A 24,303-nucleotide genomic window follows, 5' to 3' on the forward strand; every position below is an offset into this window, starting at 1 on the left:
TGCCATCTTCAGATAAAGAGAAAAGGAAGGTATGAGTAAACTACCTGTGGGGTAGTTACCAGGAAAAGAAGGATAAACAAGCATAAGATTTGTTATATAGATTTAAGTCCCTGCCTTCGTTATGGCAAGGGTCCACATTTGTCTCAGAGTACTCATCTCTGTCCTTTCCGGTAGAGAGTGGAGGAGTGTCACTTTGGTCCTGCTTTTAGACAAATGGAGAATAGAGAACTTTTCTTGTATCTGCTTCTTCTCGATTGCCTTCCAAATAATCCTTATGCCAAAGTGGCGTATTTTGGGGTGGGATATTCTGCTACCCTTCAGTACGAGTTTCCCTGGCTAGTTCTTTCTCTAAGAAAGAAACACACTACCTAGAACTTCAAAGGGTCTGATATCTTTTCCTATTTACCAGCTAAGAAGTAGCCTGCCACGAATTCACAGAAGTTGACAGAAGAACAGAAGAGGTTTCTCTGTCAGAGACAAAGGACTCTGTTACTCATAGCACAATAGGCTGTGGATTCCTCAGCCTGGAGGAATTCTCATGAATTCCTTTTGTTCCCAAGTTCCACTGAGTGAAATGAAGCTGCTAGATGGGTAATAAAGAAGCAATGGGTTTGAATCACCATGGAGGAACTCTAAGTTTAGGAAAATCCTGCGAGCACACACAAGCAAACTTTTCCCTGGAAGGAGAGTTTCACTTTGCTATCCTGCAGTCAAGCTTCTCTCAACCCTTGAAGAAAATAGTATCTCTATCTTGAAATTATGGGTTTCCTAGGTGGCAATAGTGGTAAAGAGTTCACCTGCCAACGCAGGAGACATTAGAAATGTGGGTCGGGAAGATCCCCTGGAAAAGGGCATGGCAACCCACTCCAGTATTCTTGCCTGGAGAATCCCATGGATGAGGAGCCTGGAGGGCTATAGTCAGACATGACTGAAGCGACTTAGCACATCTTGAAATTATATACGAAGAAATGCAAGGGGCCCATGGAGTGTTGACACAAATGCAATGCATTGATAAGGCTAGTACAATGAAAAGAAGATGCACAAAAATTCTGACCAGAGATTTAGACTAAAATTGTAAATGTAAAACACTTGGTCCTTTCTGAGCATTTCTTTGAATATGTAGTTAATCAACTAGAATAAAACTTTGCAATGATTTTGATAGGGACAGAATGGACAAAGTCAGTGTTTAAATAGTGAATCACACTAGGGGACTGTAAATAGAAAAATACAAGAGACCCCTGTAAATTAAGAGGGTTGCTTCACCACAAAACCAAGCAGGCTTGCTTAACAACAAAACCATGCAACAGAATGGGATGGGATACGCCCCCAAACGATAAAGCAATGGTGGTATGAGAGGCACATCCTGCCCTGTGAGCTCAGTAAATTTGTGATCCCTAGGACATGCTCTCTGCATACATAAAAAACAATTTGTGGACCTAGTTTGATCACACAGGGACAAGAAAACGACCCTGTTCAACCTGGAAGAGGAACTAATGATGGAAGCACGACATCTACTCAAGAAAGACAAAGAAGGTCTTTTCCCCCTCGCCACTCTTCCTTTGATTATGAAACTGTAGCCCATGAAATTCCTGGGGCACGACATTTCTCACTCATCCTCTTGTAAGTCTCACAGGTGTCCTATTCTAATAAACCACTTCTTATTTACCTCTTTGCTGTGGCTGAATTCTTCTCTGCCCTGAGCCATAAAGGACTATGATACCAGAGCTCTTTGCAGCCCCCTTGAAATGATATCAATTGGTTTCAATTTGTTTCGCTTTGTAATGTTTTATCACTTGATGCTTTAATGAGTCAAATGTTCTTTCCTCTTATCAAAAAATTTTTACCATCCCCCTTTATCTATTTATGCCAATTTAACCTCATTGGCCAAAGTATTTCTTATCGCGTTAGCGGAACCAAGGCACACTTTCTCAAGGGTGCTTTGTACCTTAGCAATCTTCCTTTCTGTCTCTTTCTGGGAAAATTAGGTTTTACAATGTTGAACAAGTTCCTCCTCTGTAGGATAGCTGAACAAGTTCCTCCTCTGTAGTTACTCAGCTTTGCAAGGTTAATTTCCCCTGCCAATAGGTAACACTTTCTTCCACATCTTTATTTATTTATTTTTTCGTCCATATTTTTAAGAAACATTTTAGCAGTTGTCTTATTCTTCAGAGGTAACTCAAAATAATATCATCATGGTCTTTTTGTTTGTTTCTAAACTAAATTTACAGCTGTCCTTCCCATGTGCATTTCCTTTTTTCAAGCTGGAGCTGCAAAATCCACTTGAGCTCCAGAGAAAAGCAGTACTGTTCAATGACTATCACTTAATAAATCAAAGTAATTAAGCATTTAACTTTTCACTGAGTGATTAAAAAACAAGCTGCTCCTTTCAATGGATATTATGAGGAGGCACAACTCAAGAGTTAAGAGTTTGCCCAAATGTTGAGTCATCTATTGGGTTACTAGATAATATATAGAATGCCTTGTAAATTATCAGCAAATAAACAGCAAATCATTTTTTAGTACAAGTGTATGTCTCATTCAACGTTTGGGACATACTCATATTTTTTTAATTCATTGTTTATTTTAAAATAAAATTTAACTGAACATCCTGTATTTTTATTTGCTAAATCTGGCAACTCTTGTCACCATTTGTCTACCAAACAAGCTATAATAACCTTTTTGTAAAATCTGGTGTCAAGAGCGTTTTAGCTTAGACGCACTACCTTTGGAGTAGAAGTCAGTTTCATAATTTTGGTGCTACGGAAAAAGAGATGTAAGTAACTGCAAGTTTTGAAATTCACAGATATATATTTCGTAGTCCATCTTTTAAAAAGTGGACGAATACGTAAAAAGAAGCCATGGGCGGGCTGGTCTGGGATTTCTAAGGTGAAAAGAAACCAGCCTTGAGAGCCTTTCCAAACAGCGTGGAAGTTAACTGCAGCAAAGGTATCTTTGCAGTTTAGGAAGGCTAGAGCGCGAGACCTAAGCTAGTCAATAGGGGCGGAGTAGGAAAAGGCTGGGCGCGTGAAGCCCATCAGAGACGAGATGGGTGGGACTAGACTTGGGGAAGGGGCGGGCCTAGGCCGGATAGGCTGCGAAGGGCAGGTCTCAGCCAATCCGAACCGAGTAGGTTGGGTTTGGACTCAGAAAAGGTTGGTCTCTAGGACTTGAAAGGCGCTGCAAGTGCGCCTCTCAGCCTCACCTGCTCCTGCACCTGCACCTAGAGCTCCGCTTCTCTCTCAGCCGGGCGCTCGCCGACCCTACGGCTGACGCTCGCAAGATTGTTATGGCCTACCCGGGATACGGAGGAGGGGTGAGTCCTGGCCGGTTCGGCGCGGCCTCCACCCCCGCGGGATGTGAGGCCCCTGCGGGCGGTGGCCATGTGCCGGGTTCACCCTCTGTCCGTCCTTGCTTACTTCTGCTTCTGGTACTCGGCGGCGCCAGGACTTTGCGCAGTGTAGGAAGCCGGGGCGGGGGCCAAGCGGAAAGCCGCAGGTGTTCTGGGGCCTGATGGCCCCTTAGGCGAATCCTTGTGGAACCACGGGTATGGAGTGTGTTTAGAAATTTCTTTCTTAAGATAGAGGAACAAAACATCCTTCTTGTTCCCAGTATCTTTTTTGGTCCACCCTCCCTTCAGCCCTCCTCCCCCGCCCCGCTTCCTCAGTTTTGCTAGACATCCTTTCCCTGAATTTTTTTGACCATTTCTTTTTAGTTCTTTATGTTGCTTATGAGTAAATTAAGATATGCTAAATGCCTTCTAGTGTTTATTACTCTACCAAGGGCAGTCTTTTTTAAACTTTGGGGGGCTGGGTTGTGTGGGAGAAGATTATACTTTCTTACCTAATTGTTTATCCTGCATCACCTTTGGGAGTTGGGAGTTGTAGTATCGACATGGTAACAGCATATACAACAAAATTTTTACGTATTTTTGAGGTAGTATTACAGTGTGGTCAGAATTTTCAGGCATAAGGATATATGTTAAGCATAGAAAACTTGTACAGATGAGCTATTCATGGAAGAAATAGAATGAAGAATAAGTTCCAAGAGTAAAAGAAAAAGGGTAAACTTTCTAAGGGCTTCTCTGATAGCTCAGTTGGTAAAGAATCCGCCTGCAATGCAGGCAACCCCGGTTTGATTCCTGGGTCGGGAAGATCCTCTGGAGAAGGGCTAGGCTACCTATTCCAGTATTCTTGGGCTTCCCTGGTGGCTCAGCTGGTAAAGAATCTGCCTGTTAATGCAGGAGACTTGGGTTCTATCCTTGGGTTGGGAAGATCCCCTGGAGAAGGGAAAGGCTACCCACTGTAGTATTCTGGCTTGGAGAATTCCATGGACTATGTAGTCCATGGGGTCGCAAAGAGTCGGATATGACTGAGGGACTTTCACTTTCAATCATTTATAAATAAATGTTCCAGAAAAGCCTTTTCATCTCTCTAAAAAAAAAAAAAAAAAGGTAGGAGCAAGTATCAGATCATTATACTATTTAGATAGCAAAGGATACTTACCAAAGAGTGATGTAAAACTTTATTTAAGATGCTACAGTAGAGGGTCTAGGTTCACTAAGGCTCAGTGGTAAAGAATCCACTTGCTAGTGCAGGAGACATAGGTTCAATCCCTGGTATGGAAAGATCCCCTGGAGCAGGAAATGGCAACCCACTCCAGTATTCTTGTGGGGACATCCCAAGGATAGGGAAGTCTGGCTGGCTACCATTTATGGGGTCTCAAAAGTCGGACATTTATAAACAACAGGGTCTCAAAAAAATTTTTGATTGGTCCTTTCCAGGCTGACACGACTTAGCGACTAAACAACAGCAAAATGCTTTTATACTTGGTTTGGCCTTTGTTTATCCATCAGAAAAAATTTTTTTTCAGTTTTTCTTCCTTCTGTGAACCTTAAGGAGGTGAGGGTCTCCAGTAAGCCTTAAATTCTTGGATATGCCCCAGGCCCTGATTGCCCTCCAAATCCTTGGAGGCCTTAGAACCAAAAGTCTAGGTGTTTGTTATTGCCTCAGGGCAAAAGTTGCTTTGGGAATTTTGCTAATCCTTTTACCTCTGGATCAAGACTTGTCCCCCAGTACTGGCCTGAAACTTTCCCCCAATCAGTGAGGTAACTCAAAAAATAATATTTTATGCAGTTTTAAATTTAAGGTTGATCTTTATATCATAGTTATCCTTATTAGAAATAGGATTTTTTTCCTTCAGTATATTTTTGTAATTTATAGAATTTAAATTCTTTTTAGAAGGTCCATTTTATTTACCTTTTCAAATGTGTTGGTAAAAAGGTTTTCATAAGCATTTGTTTATATATATATATATATATATATATATATAGATATATATATATATCGGAGATGGCACCCCACTCCAGTACTCTTGCCTGGAAAATCCCATGGATGGAGGAGCCTGGTAGGCTGCAGTCCATGGGGTCGCGAAGAGTCAGAGACGACTGAGCGACTTCACTTTGACTTTTCACTTTCATGCATTGGAGAAGGAAATGGCAACCCACTCCAGTGTTCTTGCCTGGAGAACCCAGGGATGGGGGAGCCTGATGGGCTGCCGTCTATGGGGTCACACAGAGTCGGACAGGACTGAAGTGACTTAGCAGCAGCAGCATATATATATGTATATATATATATTTTTTTTTAATTCTCTTTGTGGTTATATTCTTTTTTTTTTTTTTTTCCTGGAAACTGGCCTGTCCATCTTTTCAAAGAAGTAACTTTTATTTTTATTTATTTATTTTAAAAGATTTTATTTATTTATTTGACTGTGCTGGATCTTCATTACCGCCTGCGGGCTTTCTCTAGTTGCAGCAACCAGGGGCTTCTCTCTAGTTGCACTATGTGGGCTTCTCATTGTAGTGGCTTCTCTTGCTGTGAGCATGGGCTCAGGAGCTTCGGCTCAGTAGTTTTAGCTTGGTCTTAATAGCCCTGTGGCATGTCAGGTCTTCCCAGACCAGGGATTGAACCCATGTCCCCTGCTTTAACAGGTAGATTCTTAACCACAGACAGGCTGCCGTCTCTAGGGTCACACAGAGTTGGACACAACTGAAGTGACTTAGCAGCAGCAGGGGAGTCCCAAAGAAGTAATTCTTAAGCAGTCACTTTTTTAAAAAATTCATTATATTATTTTAACATTTTTTGTTTTCTTTCTTGTACTTTATTGCTTTCTAATCTAGTTTTTGGTTGCATCCCTGAGCACATCTCCTGGTGTTCCCATAGGTCATTCCTTTTTGCCTTTACTGTATCCCAAGCTGCAGATTTTCAAACTGCTACAAAAGGCTCCTTTTTGCCCCACCCCCCCGCAACCAGTACTTAGAATTCTTTCTCTTTTTGCCTTCCATCAATCTCTGCTCATTCTTCAAAGATAGTCAAGATATTTCTTCATTCTCCAGACTCATTAAAAACACTGAAAAAAATGCCTCTCTGGACTTTCCCGGTGACTCAGTGGTAAAGAATTCACCTGCAATGCAGGAAATGTGAGTTCAATCCCTGGGTCAGGAAGATCCCCCCTGAAGGAGGAAATGGTAACCCACTTTAGTATTCTTGCTAGGAAAATTCCATGGACAGATGAGCCTGGCAGGCTACAGTCCATGGGGTCGCAGTGAGTCACACATGACAGAGCAACAAGCACGCAAAATGCCTCTCAAAGATATAAAAGAATGCATACAAAGTTCCAGAGTAAAAAGAAAACAATTACCAGAGCCAAAGCAAGAAACAAACAGTATGTAGTCTCTGAGGTCAGACTACCTATACTTGAATCACAGTTTACCTGGTACTGGCCATTTAACTTTAACTAATCCAGGAAACTGCTTGAAGTTTTATGTCCTCAACTGAAAGAGGACATAGTACTTTCATACCTCACCGACTTGTTGGGAACTCACATGGTAGTGAGAAAGTAGTTAGAACAGTACTTAAGATATAACAAGCTCTCAATAAATATTAGCTAGTATTATTGTTGGTATTGTTGTTGTTCTTATTTTGAAGAGGACCATGGTTTGAATTACCACCTGTTATTCTCTTCATTGGTGTCTTGCTTTTTAAAACAATACATGATTTTTGGTGGCTGTTTCAGGATGTTTCAGCCCTATGCACTTTCCCATGATTTGGTCATGGACACAGTTTCATTGTATTTACTATGTATTCTTCTATGTATGTATCTTTAGGTTTACTACTTTTTCATTTTACTATAGGTGAAATTTTCTTATTTTTTTAACTTTTTGCTTCTGTGATGATGATCAACACTTTTTTAAAGTATGCCTCATTCTTAGAGGCTAGAGACTTCTTTTTTAAGACTTTAAAGAACATTGGATAATATTTGTTAATGAGATAAATTAAGTAACGCAGGGCAACTAACAGTTTGTAGCTAACAGCTTTTGTGATGATTTGGGAAGTTTCAGTAACTCAATTTTTACTTTTCAATGGACTTATCATAAATATGTTCTTTTAAACCAAATTTAGTGTATAACGGGTAATATTTATATGAATAACCTCCTCCCTTTTCACTCGTTTAGTTTGGAAATTTTGGCAATCCATTGGGACAGCCAGGATACCCTGGACACCCAGCTTATCCAGGCAGTATTTCAACAGGAGACCCCATGTGGAAATGCTTCCTTGCTATTGCTGGCCAGGTAAAATGCTAAATATACAGCACAAATATCAGTTTAAAAAAAATTATTGCAATATAAAACAAATGTCAAGCTCTTTTATTTACTGTATCATTTAAAATGTATATGAAATTTGTATTTTAAGCTTATCTAGTTTTTTTCCTGAGATCAGAAATTAGAGTGGTCATAATTATCTTATTAAAAAGTCTGTTAGTTTGATGTCTAACATGTTAGGAGAAACCAGGGTGATGCATGGAGACTGAGCCAGATACCATCTGGGAAGAAGTGATATATATGTAAATCTTCTTGAGGAAGCTGGGGCAGAGTATCACAGAAACTTGTACATTGTGGATGTTTCTGCGAGAGCCTTGATGGTAAAGCAGATCAGCAAAAGGTAAAGGAAATGGGGTGGAATGAAGGTGCAAATATCAAATAATGAGCAGAGACAGAGATTCACTCTTGAGTCTTAGACACAGACCATGTCTCTTTCCTTTTACAGTAGTCAAGATTTATTGAGTGGTTAGAATTTCAGAGAAGTTTGATAACATTTTCCATTCATTGTTCATTCATTTAAAGTTCACTAGATCCCATATGTCTTTCTAGAAATATATATACACAGAATTATTATGTGTTGCAAACACTTTGTTTTGGCTAGCCAAATTTGATTCAAAACGTCCTTTTCCTTTTTCATGTGTATTAGAGGCTGGAAAACCCTAATCCTGTCTCAGACACCTTTGTGTAAAGGTAGCCATGTGCCATAATACTGGCCATTGAGATGTAGGTGCAATTTCTTTAGGATGCTTTCCTTTTCCAAATGAGGAAAGCTTAACGGAAACTAGTGTTAGTCCTTTTTCCTCCTTCTGGAAAGGCGACTACTTGCCTGGAAAGGAGACTTGAAGTATGGAGGTGCTGTAGCCATCTTGTGATCTGGAGGCCAGAAGCTTGAGATAAAGGCCTGTAGATGAGGGATTTGGAAATATGAAAAGAGATTGATGGCCTCGTTAAGTCGCCACAGAGTCTAGATCTGCTTAGCCCCAATAAGCATTTATTTCTTTAAGCCCCTTTGATAATATTTTCTATTATTTGCAGCTAAATGCAATCCTGTTACCTTATACCACTCTTATCTGCAAGGAGCTCTTAAGTAGTATAATACTGGGAAAAAGTATGTAATCTATAGCTGACTATATAACAAACTCATTTTATAAAACTACAACTTAAAATATAAGAAACAGACATGTATATTTAGAGACCTTTATTTGACTTACAAACTATTTCATTGTAACAGTTGTCAACAATGATCTGCTATGATTGTACTATTTGACACTTCGATTAAATTTTTGTTCTACCAAATACTTGGGTTTATTTCCCCAAAATAAGCAGATTAAAATGCAATAAATAAACTGGTATATACTTAAATATCTTAAAAATTTAAGACCATCAGGTAAATCTAACAGGCTTAATAGACCTAAACAGGGTCAATATCAAGAGAGACAAATGAGGTGAATGGTGCAAACACAGGTTCAGAGCCTTTATTTAAAAACTGGATATTTTTTCACAGATGTTTTTGCATTAATTTTGTTTTTTTTTAAATATTGCATTAAAATATAATTTAATGTAACTACTGAGTTTTTTAAAACTTTTTCAAATTTAGAAGTTAGTCTCTCACTTGCCTGATAATATTTATAATACTCCTTAGAAGTGTTTATAATGCTCCGTAGATGTGTTTATAATACTTCTTAGCATTAGTCTGTAAAAGTTTTGTTTGTTTGTTTTTTGGATTCTTATAAATTACATGCTTTAAATTTGCTTCCTTAATCCTTTCCCAGAGCTTTTGTTTTGAATTCATGACCATGTATGAGATGCTTCCAAGTAAATTATTAATACTCTTTAATTTTTTAGAAAAGAGGATCCAGTACTGAAACATAATGAAAGTATTCAACTTGTTTCACTTTGATTGTGATTTCTTATTTGTGATAAAAGATTTTTTTCCCATAAGAATGGCAAAGAATATTTGGACAAAACTCAGAAGAGTAGCACCAAAATGTAGGGGGACTCTCGAGCTGAGATTAAAGATGTGAAGGAAAATGATATTTTCTCTTCCCAGTTAAAGATTCAGTATCCTTTAGAAATAAGCTCCCCTCAAAAGAAGCATGAAAGAAAAATTTTGAGACTTCTCTGAACACATTTTAGGCATTTTTCTAACTTTTTATAGTAGAAGTATAATGATTCTCACAAGATTTTACATTGCATTATTATAGGACAGAGTGATTATGCTGTTTTTCAGAAGTAGAGAATATAAATTATATGTGAAATGCCTGCATAATTTAATAGAATAAAATTTGATTGTGGAAAAGTATTCATGTTGTGTGATGTTCTCTAATGTGTCTTTGTCATCAGTAATTATCTCTATAATTTTATAGTTGATAATAGAGTAATATTTTGAAGACTGCATATTTATTCATTGGCCTTGAACAGCTAGTTAGCACTTTAGTATGCTTTTATATAACTTCTTTTATTAATCAGATTATAATTATTTTTTAACAGGATGGTGAAGTGGATGCTGAAGAACTTCAGAAGTGTTTAACACAGTCTGGAATTAGTGGAACTTATTCTCGTGAGATCTTTTTTTTTCCTTCTGTTGAAATTGCACTAGGAAATTCACTTTCTAACTTTTTTGTTTCCATACTTGAAATGTTTTTTAAAACTTTTTTATCACATACATTCACACACATAATGCAGAGTCGAATAATGCTACAAATCTTGTTAAGTAAATACTGTTCGGTGTGCATTCCCCCTCCGCGACGTTAACCACTCTTAGGAAAAATCTCTTTCAACTTCTTTCAGCTAATTCTTTTGAAATGTGCCTCCATATCTCAAATAGCATGCTTTTATTGCTGCTGATTTTCAGTTTTGATGATGATCAGTGATTGTGTCCTGCTGTGGACAATGAGGCTGTAACCGTTTCAGGCGTGTCCCTGCCCTGTGCACAGGAGCCCTTCCCTTCCCCTCCATCCCCTATAGCTGTTAAGTAATTTTCATTAGGTCAGTAATCAGCATTTGCTTTATTGTTACTGTCTAAATGCTCTTCCTGAGTCTTAGAATAATATATGATTAATTTTCCTTTTTATATAACTGCTTTTTCTGAAATTAATCCCCATCCTGGAGCTTTCTGTTGTGCCTCGTTTTCTGTGCATAGCTGTCATAATGCACTCATCTGGAGCCCTTTCCTCTCTCTCTTGAGTTGCATCTCCCCTTCATTCCATCGCTTGTTCTCATCTTAAATTTGATAAAACGCATTGTTAATTAGCTTCCTAATAAAAGTACATGGGAAACAAATCTTTTGAGACTTTCTGTGAAAATGCTTTCATTGTGTCCTCAGAATCAAGTGACTAGCCAGGTATAGAACTCCAGATTACAAAACATTTTGACTTAAGAGTTTTAAGCTCCATTGTTTCCAGCTTCCATTATTGTTTGATCTTTTTGTTTTCTGCCTGTATGTCATTTGTTTTTTTTTTTTTTTTTTTTTAAATTTCCGGCGCCGAGTCTACGGAGCGTCCTCTTCACCTCAGCCGGGGCGAGCCTCCCGGGGGTGGACGGGCGGGCACCGCGGGCCACGACGCGGCTGCGCCTTTTTTGTTTGTTTGTTTGTTTTTAATTTTATTTTATTTTTAAACTTTACATAATTGTATTAGTTGTTTTTAGTGTGTAGAGGCTTGTGAGGGCTTCTCTTTGCCCTTGGTCTGAAATGTCACAGTGCTGTTCCTTGGTGTGTGGGGGATACAGAGGGAGTTCCCAATTGAGACTCATTTGCTTTCATTCTGAGCAGTTTTCTTCAGTGACCTTTTCTCCATTTTATCTTTGTGGAGTGCCTGCCATTTGGATTGGGTCATTTTTCTTTTTCTCTCCTGCCTCTTGGTTTCTTCTACTTTTGGGGAAATCCTGGGTGGCTTAGTGATAAAGAATCTGCCAGCAATGCAGGAGACACAGGTTTGATCCCTGGGTCAGGAAGATCCAGGAGTGGAGAAGGAAATGACAACCCGCTCTAGTATTCTTGCCTGGAAAATCTCATGAACAGAAGAACCTGGTGGGCTACAGAGCGTACACAACAACCTCAACTTTTCTTTTTTTTTTTTTAACACTTCAGGAACTTGAGTGTCATCCTTGTGTAAAGGCCGTGCTAACTGTCTCTGTATTGTTCCAATTTTAGTATATGTTCTCCTGAAGTCCTATTGAGGCTCTCATTTCTCCTATCATGTTTTTAAAATCCAAAGGCAGTTGTTCTTTTTTTCATGAATGTGACGTCTTTCCTTATCTCTCTGATTTTTAATTTTTTTTCCAGGTTTTTTTCCTCCTACATAACCTGCTTCTTCGATGTTTTTTCCCCGGTTTGTTCATTTGACTGTCTTTCATGTTAGCTGCCTTTCTCAGATGTCTGATGAGGCTTGGTTGCTCATATTTAACTAAAATACTGGTTAGAAGCCCTGAGAGTTGGGCTGCGTGTTGGCTCCAGACTTCAGAGCCTGGTGGTTCAGCTGGGCAGTTTGTTCTGCTACACTGGGCGTCAGGATCTTTAGGGATTTCTTTCGGGGCTGGTTGTCCAGTTGATCTGCTCTCTGGAGCCAAGGAGGGAGGACTCAGGAGGGTTTCAGTCTTTTGTAAAATTGTCACTTTATTTCCCTGTTTTAATAGACAGTCCTGTCTTCAACAGTTCCTGATTTCCTGCAGTGCATAGAACCCTCCGGAAAATAAAATCCCAGATGTCTGCTGGCTTGGGAGTAGACAGGGCAGCCATCCATGCGGCTGAAGCAAGAAGATTTGGGCTTCAAAGGCGCGTTAAATAGGCATTCAACCAGTCCTTCTGTTTTTGTCTCTACATTCACATCCATTTTCAGAAGTACTGCCAATTTGCAAAAGTTTGGGGTCTCCTCCAGGATAATGAGGCTGTTTCTCAGCTTTTCTTATTGCAGGATCAGGAAGCTACTTTCTCAGATGGAGTTTGGCAACTTATGTCCACCTACTTTTCAACTTGCACAGTTTTGTTCCTTGGTTTCCTCTCTTATTCTCTAAAGGATTACAAGTTGTAAAAATTCAGTTTAATTCTGTCCATTCTAATGTGGTGTGGAGAGAGAGTGAAAATCTGTCAACTCTCCTAAAACTTCTCTTCTATTCTTTGTCAAGGTTATTTACTTTTACATTTGGTTCTATTTTGAAACTGATTGAAGAGCTGGTTATTTGATGACTGAATTTTTGTCATTTATTATCATTTATTCAAATTCTTCCACTTAAAGAATGTGTGCTATGTTAACTTTAAGGCAAAATAGATCTAATTTACTGGACAAATGATGGAATGCCATTCCAGAGATTTCTCCCTGTCCCTGCCTGAGAAGTTTTTGTATGAAAGAGCATTGGTCTCCAATCCTCTCTCTTCACCTGTTAGCTCTGTGAACTCGGGAAACTTTATCTTTCTGGGCCACAGTTGCTTTATTTGTAAAACTGAGACTATTACAGGTTAGGCATGTTTATGTTAAATCACAAAACATACACTACTGGTTCATAGTAACTGCTTATTCAGTGTCAATTGAATTACCTGTCTGAAAATACCGTAACCATCTATTCTACAGTTGATACCATGTGAAACATTAAAGAAAGTTTTTTTTTTTTAATGTGTGGATTATTTTATAATTTTCTTTAATGGGTATAAAATTTAGCTGAAATAGTTTTTTTCTTTATAAAAATTTCAAAATATTTTATCAAATAGCAAAAATAATTTTAAGCATTTTTGCTTATTCATTTGTTTATCTTAAGGAGATACTAGTAAGAACTTTGTAAACTTCACTGAACTGTACTGACATAATATCTCCTTCATCAGGACTATGTATAGTAAGTCTTGAGATAAATCAGTACGCTAATGGAATGTAATGATAAGGATTAGAAAAAATTAAATTTTGCCTCAGTTCAGTTCAGTTCAGTCGCTCAGTCATGTCCAACTCTTTGCGACCCCATGAATTGCAGCACACCAGGCCTCCCTGTCCATCACCAACTCCCAGAGTTCACTCAGACTCATATCCATCGAGTCAGTGATGCCATCCAGCCATCTCATCTTCTGTCATCCCCTTCTCCTCCTGCCCCCAATCCCTCCCAGCATCAGAGTCTTTTCCAATGAGTCAACTCTTCACATGAGGTGGCCAAAGTACTGGAGTTTCAGCTTTAGCATCATTCCTTCCAAAGAAATCCCAGGACTGATCTCCTTCAGAATGGACTGGTTGGATCTCCTTGCAGTCCAAGGGACTCTCAAGAGTCTTCTCCAACACCATAGTTCAAAAGCATTAATTCTTCGGTGCTCAGCCTTCTTCACAGTCCTACTCTCACATCCATACATGACCACAGGAAAAACCATAGCCTTGACTAGACGGACCTTTGTTGGCAAAGTAATGTCTCTGCTTTTGAATATGCTATCTAGGTTGGTCATAACTTTCCTTCCAAGGAGTAAGCGTCTTTTAATTTCATGGCTGCAGTCACCATCTGCAGTGATTTTGGAGCCCCCAAAAATAAAGTCTGACACTGTGTCCACTGTTTCCCCATCTATTTTCCATGAAGTGATGGGACCAGGTGCCATGATCTTCGTTTTCTGAATGTTGAACTTCAAGCCAACTTTTTCACTCTCCACTTTCACTTTCATCAAGAGGCTTTTTAGTTCCTCTTCACTATCTGCCATAAGGGTGGTGTCATCTGCATATCTGAGGTTATTGATATTTCTTGATTCTTGATTCTTTTTAGTTCCTCTTCACTTTCTGCTGTAAGGGTGGTGTCATCTGCATATCTGAGGTTATTGATATTTCTTGATTTCTTGATGGCAATCTTGATTCCAGCTTGTGTTTCTTCCAGTCCAGCGTTTCTCATGATGTACTCTGCATATAAGTTAAATAAGCAGGGTGACAATATACAGCCTTGACGTACTCCTTTCCCTATTTGGAACCAGTCTGTTGTTCCATGTCCAGTTCTAACTGTTGCTTCCTGACATGCATACAGATTTCTCAAGAGGCAGGTCAGGTGGCCTGGTATTCCCATCTCTTTCAGAATTTTCCAGTTATTGTGATCCAAATTTTGCCTAGTAAGTCCTCATTTATAGTTCTTTAAATATGGAAGTGTTAATATTTCTGATTTAAGATAGCCAACTATCTTATCATCTATATTTCGTCTTCCTTTCTTTCACCCTCCCCCAAGAAAAAGCAGTTCTTTCAGTTCTGAAGCTTATCCCTTTCTTACTTGGTTGAGTGCAGTAAACTTCCAAATGATTTACCTACATCCAGATTCATCATACTTTACTCTCTATGTAGTCTTTCTTTGTCAACTACTGTTTTTGAAATGGAAATTTTAGAATTGCCACTATGTTCCTTAAAATCCTTTGTTGTTGATTAGTTACTAAGTCGTGTCCAATTCTCTGCGACCCCATGTACTGTAGCCCGCCAGGCTCCTCTGTCCATGGGATTCCCCAGGCAAGAATACTGGAGTGGATTGCCATTTCCTTCTCCAATCCTCTAGTAACCTCCATTGGTCTAAACCTTTAGGGTGGCGTTCAAAACTCATGATCTGGTCCTCATCTGAAGTCATTATATGCCTCTCATTCCCATATGCCCTAAGCTTTAACCAAATCTCTAACACTTTCAAGTTTTGTGATCTCCGTACGTGAGAACTACTTAAGCCAACTTAGCATTTGTGTTAGGAAGACTAAAGCCCTCTTTTCCCCTTGTTTAGTTTTCAGTATTTTATAATTGCTTATTTAATTACTCAAATCCCTTTAGTAGGTATATGAAGGTAGTAATTTTTTTTTTTTCTTTCACTATGCATGCCTAACAGTCAGAGTTTGTTCACTGAGTGATGGATAGTTTTGGCAGTCAGTTGGTAAATGTTTTGTTTTAAAAACAGAAATTGTTGTAATTTTACATAAATAGGGCAGAATTTAATTCAGATAATAAATATGTTTTACAGCCTTCAGTTTGGAAACCTGCAGAATTATGATTGCCATGTTGGATGTATCCTTGAGTAAAAACAAAAAATACTAGAATATAGCAAAATTACCCTTAAGGCAGTTTTTAGGTATAAATGATCATAGTAAACTAGAGTGTTTAAAAATACTTTGTAACATCCTATTTGAATTCCATTCTTTTCCATTTTTACACACATCTATTTATATGCGAAATTGGCTAACTCTTGCAGAAGTGAGCTTAAAATTTTTTAATCACTTATTTGGAATTTTGAGTTCAGGTTAAATTCTCTTTGGTATCAGAATTTATTTTCGTTAATAAAACTATCAGAGAGATTACTCAGGAAAAATGGGATTTAATGAATTCAAAGAACTTTGGGCAGCTCTTAACTCCTGGAAGCAAAACTTCATAACTGTTGATAAAGACGGAAGTGGCTCAGTAGAGCATCATGAACTGAATCAAGCCATTGCTGCTATGGGTAAGCATATTAAAATTCTTTAAATAAATCCAGGTCGTCTTTGTTCTTTGATCAGATGAATCTTAATTGTTTAAACTTGCTAAGTAATAAAAGGGTATATTATTTCAGCAGCTATTGTCTGGTTTGATTTCAAGGTTATAGATACATTCTGATTAAATATCTTTAACAAAACCATTTTATTTGTGAGCTTTTCAAAGGATAATCTTTCATGCCTTCTGGTTGATAAAACAGTTTCTGAATTTCCTATGTTCAGTTCACTCACTCAGTCGTGTCTGACTTTTTGCGACCCCATGAATTGCAGCACACCAGGCCTCCCTGTCCATCACCAACTCCTGGAGTTCACTCAGACTCATGTCCATCAAGTCGGTGATGCCATCCGGCCATCTCATCCTCTGTCGTCCCCTTCTCCTCCTGCTCCCAATCCCTCCCAGCATCAGAGTCTTTTCCAATGAGTCAACTCTTCACATGAGGTGGCCAAAGTACTGGAGTTTCAGCTTTAGCATCATTCCTTCCAAAGAAATCCCAGGGCTGATCTCCTTCAGAATGGACTGGTTGGATCTCCTTGCAGTCCAAGGGACTCTCAAGAGTCTTCTCCAACACCACAGTTCAAAAGCATCAATTCTTCGGTGCTCAGCCTTCTTCACAGTCCAACTCTCACATCCATACATGACCCCTGGAAAAACATAGCCTTGACTAGACGGACCTTTGTTGGCAAAGTAATGTCTCTGCTTTTGAATATGCTATCTAGGTTGGTCATAACTTTCCTTCCAAGGAGTAAGCGTCTTTTAATTTCATGTTGAATATACTTAAATTTATTCTAATTGTTCATACTCATCATTTATATTGTATACTTTTGTAACTTGGTAAGATCTCTAATTTGATGGCAAAAGCTTATCTCAGTAACAGGTCTCCATACATAGTCTAGTTTTTCATCTTCTTTATGTAGTATAGAACACACAGTAGACACACACACACAAAAAAAAACCTCAAAATGAGAAATCTACATTTTAGAGTATCTCAAAAGACTGTAACTTTATTTTTATCATATCTCTGATAAGCTAAAGTTCTCAGTGTGTTTTCTTTAAAAAAATGATAATATGAATTGTGTGTAACTTGCTTGGGGCTTCCCTCATAGTTCAGTTGGTAAAGAATCTGCCTGCAATGCAGGAGACCCCAGCTCAATACCAGGAAGATCCCCTGGAGAAGGGATAGGCTACCCACTCCAGTATTCTTGGGCTTTCCTTGTGGCTCAACTGGTAAATAATCCACCTGCAATGTGGGAGATCTGGGTTCGATCCATGAGTTAGGAAGATTCCCCTGGAGAAGGGAAGGGCTACCCACTTCAGTATTCTGGCCTGGAGAATTCCATGAACTACATACAGTCCATTTAACTTGCTTATAGTAACATAGTTTTAAGTAGTTTTCTTAATTGTATTTATGCTTGTGATTTTATTTACATTCATTTCTAAATAAAATGCTTTTGTAACAAAACTAACTTTTGAAAGATTGTACTTTTCAGAAATCTGAACAAGTGTATATTATTTCAAATTTCAGTTTAAAGTCAAAACCATGATTTTGTTTTATAAATAGACATTTTAATTGTCATTTTAGGGATAGTCCTGTCCATATAAACTTGTATAGTTTAATTATAGTCTTAATTCCTAATGAATTAAACTTGGTTCTTAATTCTGCACAATGTTGGAAAATTAATATAACCATTTGGAAAAAAGAAAACCACCAAAGAATTCACATAGGCAGTTGAATGTAAGTAACAAAGAGGCATTCTGTATTATTCAAATTTTAGGTCTTCAGATATATTTTAAAATATTCATTTTTTTTTTTTTTTTTGAGAATGCTATGGAAAATCTTGTGAATTTTATCAGTCCCATATCCACCTGAATCATAACTCTCTAAAGCTTAGGGTTTATTTTTATATAATAGCATTTGCTTGCATGTTTGACTTCTATTAATTTATACCTTTCCTTTCAGTTACTTTTAGCAAGTTTCCTGGATTGCGTTTCATTATAGCTATTTGTAGAATTACCTTCTGTTGCATTTATTTTCATTATTTTTCCCTTTGCCTGGATGAATGTCTCTTGTCTACGTCTAATCCAGTAATATACAAAGACAACATTTCTAGGCCAGCATTCTTCACAGTAAAATATACACACTTCATTAAATACATAGGACCATCACTAGGGGGGCAACAAGTGAAATAATTTATATTTCTAATTACTTTTATTCCATTCTTTTAAATTTTATTTTTTATATATTTTAAAATGTAAATCATCAAATAGTAATACTTGTATAGAATTTAAGACTAAATAATATACATGTAATGGGAGTGAATGATCCAAAACTTTTTACTCAAAGTATACATTCAAAAACTTTTGGAGTCCACTGGGCTAGACAGCAAAGAACCAAAGAAAGAGTAAAAAGACTGGTTAAGATGAAAAGTCTATGAAGAAACAGAATAAGGGTTATAGGCCAAAATGGAATAACATTTCCCTATTTCTTCCCCCTCTAAGTAACCATGTTGATTCTCAAATTTTCTTTGACTGTAAGACAATACAGTCAATGGGAAATACAGGTTTGAATGATATCAAAGATCACTAATAATCTTTGCTTTGATGTTTTTGAAGAACTGTAAAATTACAGGGTTTAAAAATTGATGAATTAAAAAACCTGTGACTACATTAGACATTATTTCAAAGTGAAAATATATTTTACAAGCACAAAAAGATAATTGTTTTCTTTTTCCTAGCTTTGACTTTTTATAGAGCAGGAATTGTGAAATTTATGTACCACTTTTGCTATTAGTAATGAAACCTTTCCTGATCAATTTCAATAGGAATGTGTTTTGTTTCTGAAATATATTTTTATGTAATGAATTCTGAAAGTTAATTTGTTTTATAACTTTATTTACATGAATACATTGTTGGTTAATGGTGTTCTTATGATGTGTAGTTTTAGAAGTTTTAATCTAGCCATCCCTTTTTCTAGGTTATAGGTTGAGTCCTCAAACAGTAACTACCATTGTCAAACGTTACAGCAAGAATGGCCGAATCTTCTTTGATGATTATGTTGCTTGCTGTGTGAAGCTTCGAGCATTGACAGGTATGGACCATTTATGGGCACAGTATTATGGGACTTTTTTCCCCAAATGATGTCCCTCATTTCCTTCAGCAAAGTGATAGTATTATGTGTCTTCCCCTCTTTATTCACTGTTAGATCTTAACAGAGTTCTAATGCTTTAAAACTTCAGGAATATAAATAGTGAAAAAATGTTATAGCTCAGTTTTAGAAAATTTTCTTCATATCTCAGTGGCCTGGGACATTAAAAAAAAATCACAAGATTTACTAGAGTGTAAAATTATTCCTTTTGTAATACCTGGGGTCACCAGTTATTTAAAAGTATATTTTAAACTGTAACACAGAAAATAACTTCTTGTTTAAAGATTTCTTTAGGAGAAGAGACCACTTGCAACAAGGGGTTGTGAGTTTCGTATATGACGATGTGAGTATCCTGTATCACACTTTTGATGTTTATACTGTGTTCTATGTGTGTTCATAGTGATCAGAAAATGTAAATGATCTCTGATTTCAGTAGTGGAGATAATATATTTTAAAAGCCATATTCTTTTTCTATATTTTTCAGCATAACTCAAATATAAAATTCAGTAGTGGTATAAGTAACCAATTTGACTTGATATTAAACATAAAAATACTTTAAAATTTTATGACAGTGATTTTGGCAGTTTATGTTCCAAATCATTTTTAAGGGCAAATTTATAAAGAAGTATTTCACTTGTGATGATCTTTCTTCTGAAAGAGATAGGAAATGTTCATCTATGATAGGTAATGGAACTATTCCTTTCTCATTTCAATTGTTGCTATTAGGCTGAGTCCATTTTTTTTTTTTAAATTGAAGCTACAGGAACGGTTATATTTCACATGTTCTTAAGTGTTTCAGGGTTTTGTTTTATTTGTGTTATGTGGAAATTATGAGGTCAACTTTATCCTACTAGTATAATACTGGTTTGAGTTACAAGCCTTAGTAAAAATTTCTCCTCTTGAGAAAATGCTTCTGTGGAATATAATTAGAGACAAAACATTAAAGACAAAAACCATGTTGTTGTTACCAAACGATGATTTTGCCTGTTATTAGTTTTTGCAGGGCACAATGGCAGTTTGAATGTCTAGAATTTGAAAGCTGAAGAAATACTGTGAGTTTCTCTGCTTAGAAGAAATGAACTGGACTCCTTAGAATTAAAGCTTCTAAGGCTTTTCCATATTCCATATATTGAATCTCTTCTCTTGAGTTTTTACTTTAGCTCACAGTGTAAAGCAATAAAAGAGATGTTTTTGTATTTGGAATATTATTGCTTTTAGTAAAGTTATAACTTTAGAGATATCTGCATAATCAACATAGGTGTATAATTAAGTGATATAAATACCTCTTAGCTTTAATTTTGTTTCTTAATTACAAGATAGATTATATATTTTAAAAAGATAGATTGTATAAGAAGCTAAATGATGCAAGCCTAGATAAAACTAATTTATACTTACCTGAAGGTTACAAATTATATTTTGAAAAATTTGTTTGTAGTTGTTGGTATTTGAAGGTGAGCCAGAAAGGGAAGCCTAGATTTTGTGCAATCTTTATAGTAGGGGTTTTTTTTATTTGCTCACATAATCAGAAAATAGAAACTTGCGACTCTTTGCCTGTGAAGAAAAAAATTGTAGTTCCTAAAATTTTATCCTGAATCACATTAGGTGGACCATAAATAATCTATGGTGAAATAAAACTACAGGAGGCATTGTTTTTCCTTTTTAAATTATTTGCAGTATATGTTTTTCTTCAGTGTGTTTTATTGTCTTCTGTGGAACAAAATTCTTAATGAACATAACTTCTTTCTCTGTATAGATAACCTAAAATGGCATCTTTGTTTAAATTTAGGTTTTCTGCAAATGACATATTTTTAATGAAATCTCAATATTTAAGTTTGTTATTTTAAGCTACATTGTTTATACATATTGCTATTAGCTGTTTATAAAATTTTTAAAAAATCAAGTAATCTACCACTTTGTTTAAATGTTTAGAAATTACATGTTTGACTTTCTTGACAGCATTAGTCTGTGATTTTGACATTAGTAAACCCATAAGTCTTTCTCAGTAAGTGTGATGTGGGTCCTGAGCATGGTAGACAGCATTTCATTTTTTACTATGAAAATTGAAAGTGGAGTCACCAAGTTCTTAGCATTTTAAGATTACTGATATAAGTTGCTGTAGTTAATCAGTCCCTTGGCAAACACGCCTCAGTCTTTCTAAATGAAGAGTTAGTAAACCACATACTTTTATTACACTTGAATTGAATATCTTCTAGCTTAAAGGTGAATACAAATTAACATAATTTTAATATGGCTTGTGATTGAATTAATAATATAGTTTTTCATATAAGTTTCATAAAAATGGAGGATGAATGGTAGTATCTTAAAAAAAAACTTTTATAAAGATACAGAATTGTAAATCAACTTTCATTTTAAAAAAACTTGGAAAGGAAGTAATGTATACTCTTGTTGATCTTGATAATTTTATATAATTAGCTGTCAAATTCATTTGGTTAGATTTATAAAAATGTATGAATGAATAAATCATGTAATTTTGTCCTCTGGCTGTTAATTTTTTTCATGAACATATATTTGATAATGTGAGAGCATGTTAACTGAAGTATAAAAGATACAGAATTCTAATTAACAGTGTTGTAGGGAAGAGATCATATAAACACACTGTGTATCATTCATGTTGAATTAGGGTGATACCGTGACTCAGCAGCATGGAATCTTAACATACACTTTGTACTGCTGCTGCTGCTAAGTCGCTTCAGTCGTGTCTGACTCTGTGTGACCCCACAGACAGCAGCACACCAGGCTCTGCTGTCCCTGGGATTCTCCAGGCAAGAACACTGGAGTGGGTTGCCATTTCCTTCTCCACTGTGTAAAAGTGAAAGTGAAGTCACTCAGTCGTGTCCAACTCTTTGTGACCCCATGGACTGCAGCCCACCAGGCTCCTCCGTCCATGGGATTTTCTAGGCAAGAGTGCTGGAGTGGGGTGCCATCGCCTTCTCCGACACTGTGTACAGTTGGTTGAGTTATTGTACTATTCTGAGGTCAGTTATAATTTTCCTTATTTGGACGCTCCATAGTTGAGGTAAAACTTTTAAAATGGTATGACATGAGTCATATAAGTTTTGTCAAATGACACTTTGCATTAGAACTTTTACACGCTTATCTTAACTCATCCTTTACCAAAGGTGTTCCTATGACTTTTGGTCATAGAAGGTCTGAAGAAGTTCCCAGGACCAAGCGTATTTGGGAAAGCCTCATCTTCCTCAGGAAGCTTAATAAAACGTAAGGTACAGAAAATCTCAATTTTATTTGACTCAGTTTTTTCTGAATTTTTTTAACCTCAGAACCCTTCCTCTTAGCAAAACTGATGTTCTACGCCAGTCCAACCTGGTTGTCAGACAGTTGTTTTGCACTTCACATTAGATAATCTTTTTTTTTAATCCATAGAATTTTATTTAGCCTCTTTTCAAATTTTCTTATACTAATGAGGAGAACATAAATCTAGAAATAAGATTTGCAAAATCATCACTTTCCTGTAAAATTCCCAGATTAACATTATTTCAAACACTGGTGTCATTTTGGCCTTCAGGACAATTACATATTTTTCTAGTGCTTGGTTTTCTAATCTGTACACATTAGGAAATCTTATATAAACATTAGCCATAGAGAACACATTACCAGGATTTTTCTGCTAAAATGCAATTTGTATTTTTAATGCTTTTAAAATAATGTAAACAGAATCTATTACTAAGGTAAAAATTAAATCATTTTATAATGAACATGAACGTGAATGTGGTGTGGTAGTTTGTACTAATTAACTCATGCCCCAGTTTTCTTATGATGATGGAAATTATTAAATCATGTACACCCTTAATGTCTAAGTGCTTTTATTTATACAATAAACATGTTTCCATGTCATTTTTAGAATTTTTTTAATAAACATTCAAATAGCTTACTGTAAAGTTTTGCATCATACAAAATCTGTAACATATATATTAAGAAATACTTCAGTTCAAGTAACAGTGCAGTAATTCACCTATGCTTAAAAGACTGCCAAATGATTAAGTGTCAGGTATTGCACTTCTATATTGAGTGGCAGTTTACACATTTTAAATTACATCAGGGGGTAATCAATACTATTGGAATCTTAATTTGGTCCACTTTCAAGTGTAATTTCAAGGACTGTGCTCATTTGATCTATCAAGCATGCATTCAGAAACAAAATATAATAGAAAAATGTCAAGAGATATGTTTATTTCCAGAGAAGGCATTTACCCTGGAAGAGAGTAAAATTTATTAATGTAGATAAAATCTGTGTAATTGAAAATATAAATTGTGATGATTTAAGTAAAATATATAAATCAAGGTCACTGTTATGGCATTACAAAACTGAACAAACAAATACTATATGTCAGAAGTGTGCTTTTCTTTGTCCTTTTATATTTGACAGACATAAATGATATGTTTTTTTTATAGCAGTTTTCTGGGAAATTAATAGGAGTAAATTTGTTAGAATCTGGTAAATTAAATCTAGTAAGTAAAATTAATACATTTTTCAGGTTAGTATATTCTTCTTTTCTCTTAAACTTTAAAATGCAACCATGGGTGTTTTATTACTTTGAAACATATTACAATATCACATTTTTGTTGGTCACAAATCATTTTCAAAGCAAATTGAGCATTTTAAAATAAATGTATAATGCTAAGGTATCATCTAAGAGTGTCTTGATTTCATAATACTAGATGATACAAAGAAAAATATTTAGAATTTGTGTTATAGTGATGAATACAGGCAGGGCTTTTAAATGAATACTGTTCAAATAATTTATAGTCTAGAATAAGGTCATAAAATTACATATGTCTTTACTGAATTCAAATTGCCCTGTAACGTGGAGTTCTGAGCACAAAAGTACTTTGCAGAAAACTGGGAAAGTTAAGGAAAATTTCTCTGTCTCACTATCAGATCATTATTTGAATCCTGGGAAACTTGTGCTTTTGTTTTTTGCCACGTCTACTTATTTTAAAAAGCATAGTAAAGAAAAGAACCTTATATTACTTAACATTCCTTTTACCCATGTAGCTTGGTGATAAGCAGCTTTGTGTATTAC

General features: G+C 36.4%; 1 protein-coding gene and 1 non-coding gene across 2 annotated transcripts; one reads left to right on the forward strand and one right to left on the reverse strand.

The window, feature by feature from the left end:
* The first annotated feature begins 3,143 nt into the window (after positions 1–3,143).
* GCA (grancalcin) lies at positions 3,144–23,151 on the forward strand. Its single transcript, XM_014478674.2, has 8 exons — positions 3,144–3,313; positions 7,511–7,627; positions 10,148–10,217; positions 15,593–15,636; positions 15,919–16,066; positions 19,070–19,183; positions 19,525–19,583; positions 20,235–23,151. The coding sequence occupies exons 1-8, from the start codon at positions 3,287–3,289 to the stop codon at positions 20,259–20,261; spliced, it is 606 nt and encodes a 201-aa protein (XP_014334160.1). The 5' UTR covers positions 3,144–3,286; the 3' UTR covers positions 20,262–23,151.
* Positions 11,728–11,830, reverse strand: LOC138984962 (U6 spliceosomal RNA). Its single transcript, XR_011462202.1, has one exon. It is a non-coding gene; the product is annotated as a U6 spliceosomal RNA (small nuclear RNA).
* Positions 23,152–24,303: the final 1,152 nt, after the last annotated feature.

This window comes from Bos mutus, chromosome 2 (assembly GCF_027580195.1).
Source record: "Bos mutus isolate GX-2022 chromosome 2, NWIPB_WYAK_1.1, whole genome shotgun sequence".
Taxonomy (NCBI): domain Eukaryota; kingdom Metazoa; phylum Chordata; class Mammalia; order Artiodactyla; family Bovidae; genus Bos; species Bos mutus.

Excerpts from the sequence above, each read along its gene's own strand:
- GCA (XM_014478674.2), top strand. The coding sequence starts at position 3,287 with ATGGCCTACCCGGGATACGGAGGAGGG. Across the intron at positions 3,314-7,510 it reads ACCCGGGATACGGAGGAGGG|TTTGGAAATTTTGGCAATCC; the intron begins GTGAGTCCTGGC and ends TCACTCGTTTAG. Across the intron at positions 7,628-10,147 it reads TCCTTGCTATTGCTGGCCAG|GATGGTGAAGTGGATGCTGA; the intron begins GTAAAATGCTAA and ends ATTTTTTAACAG.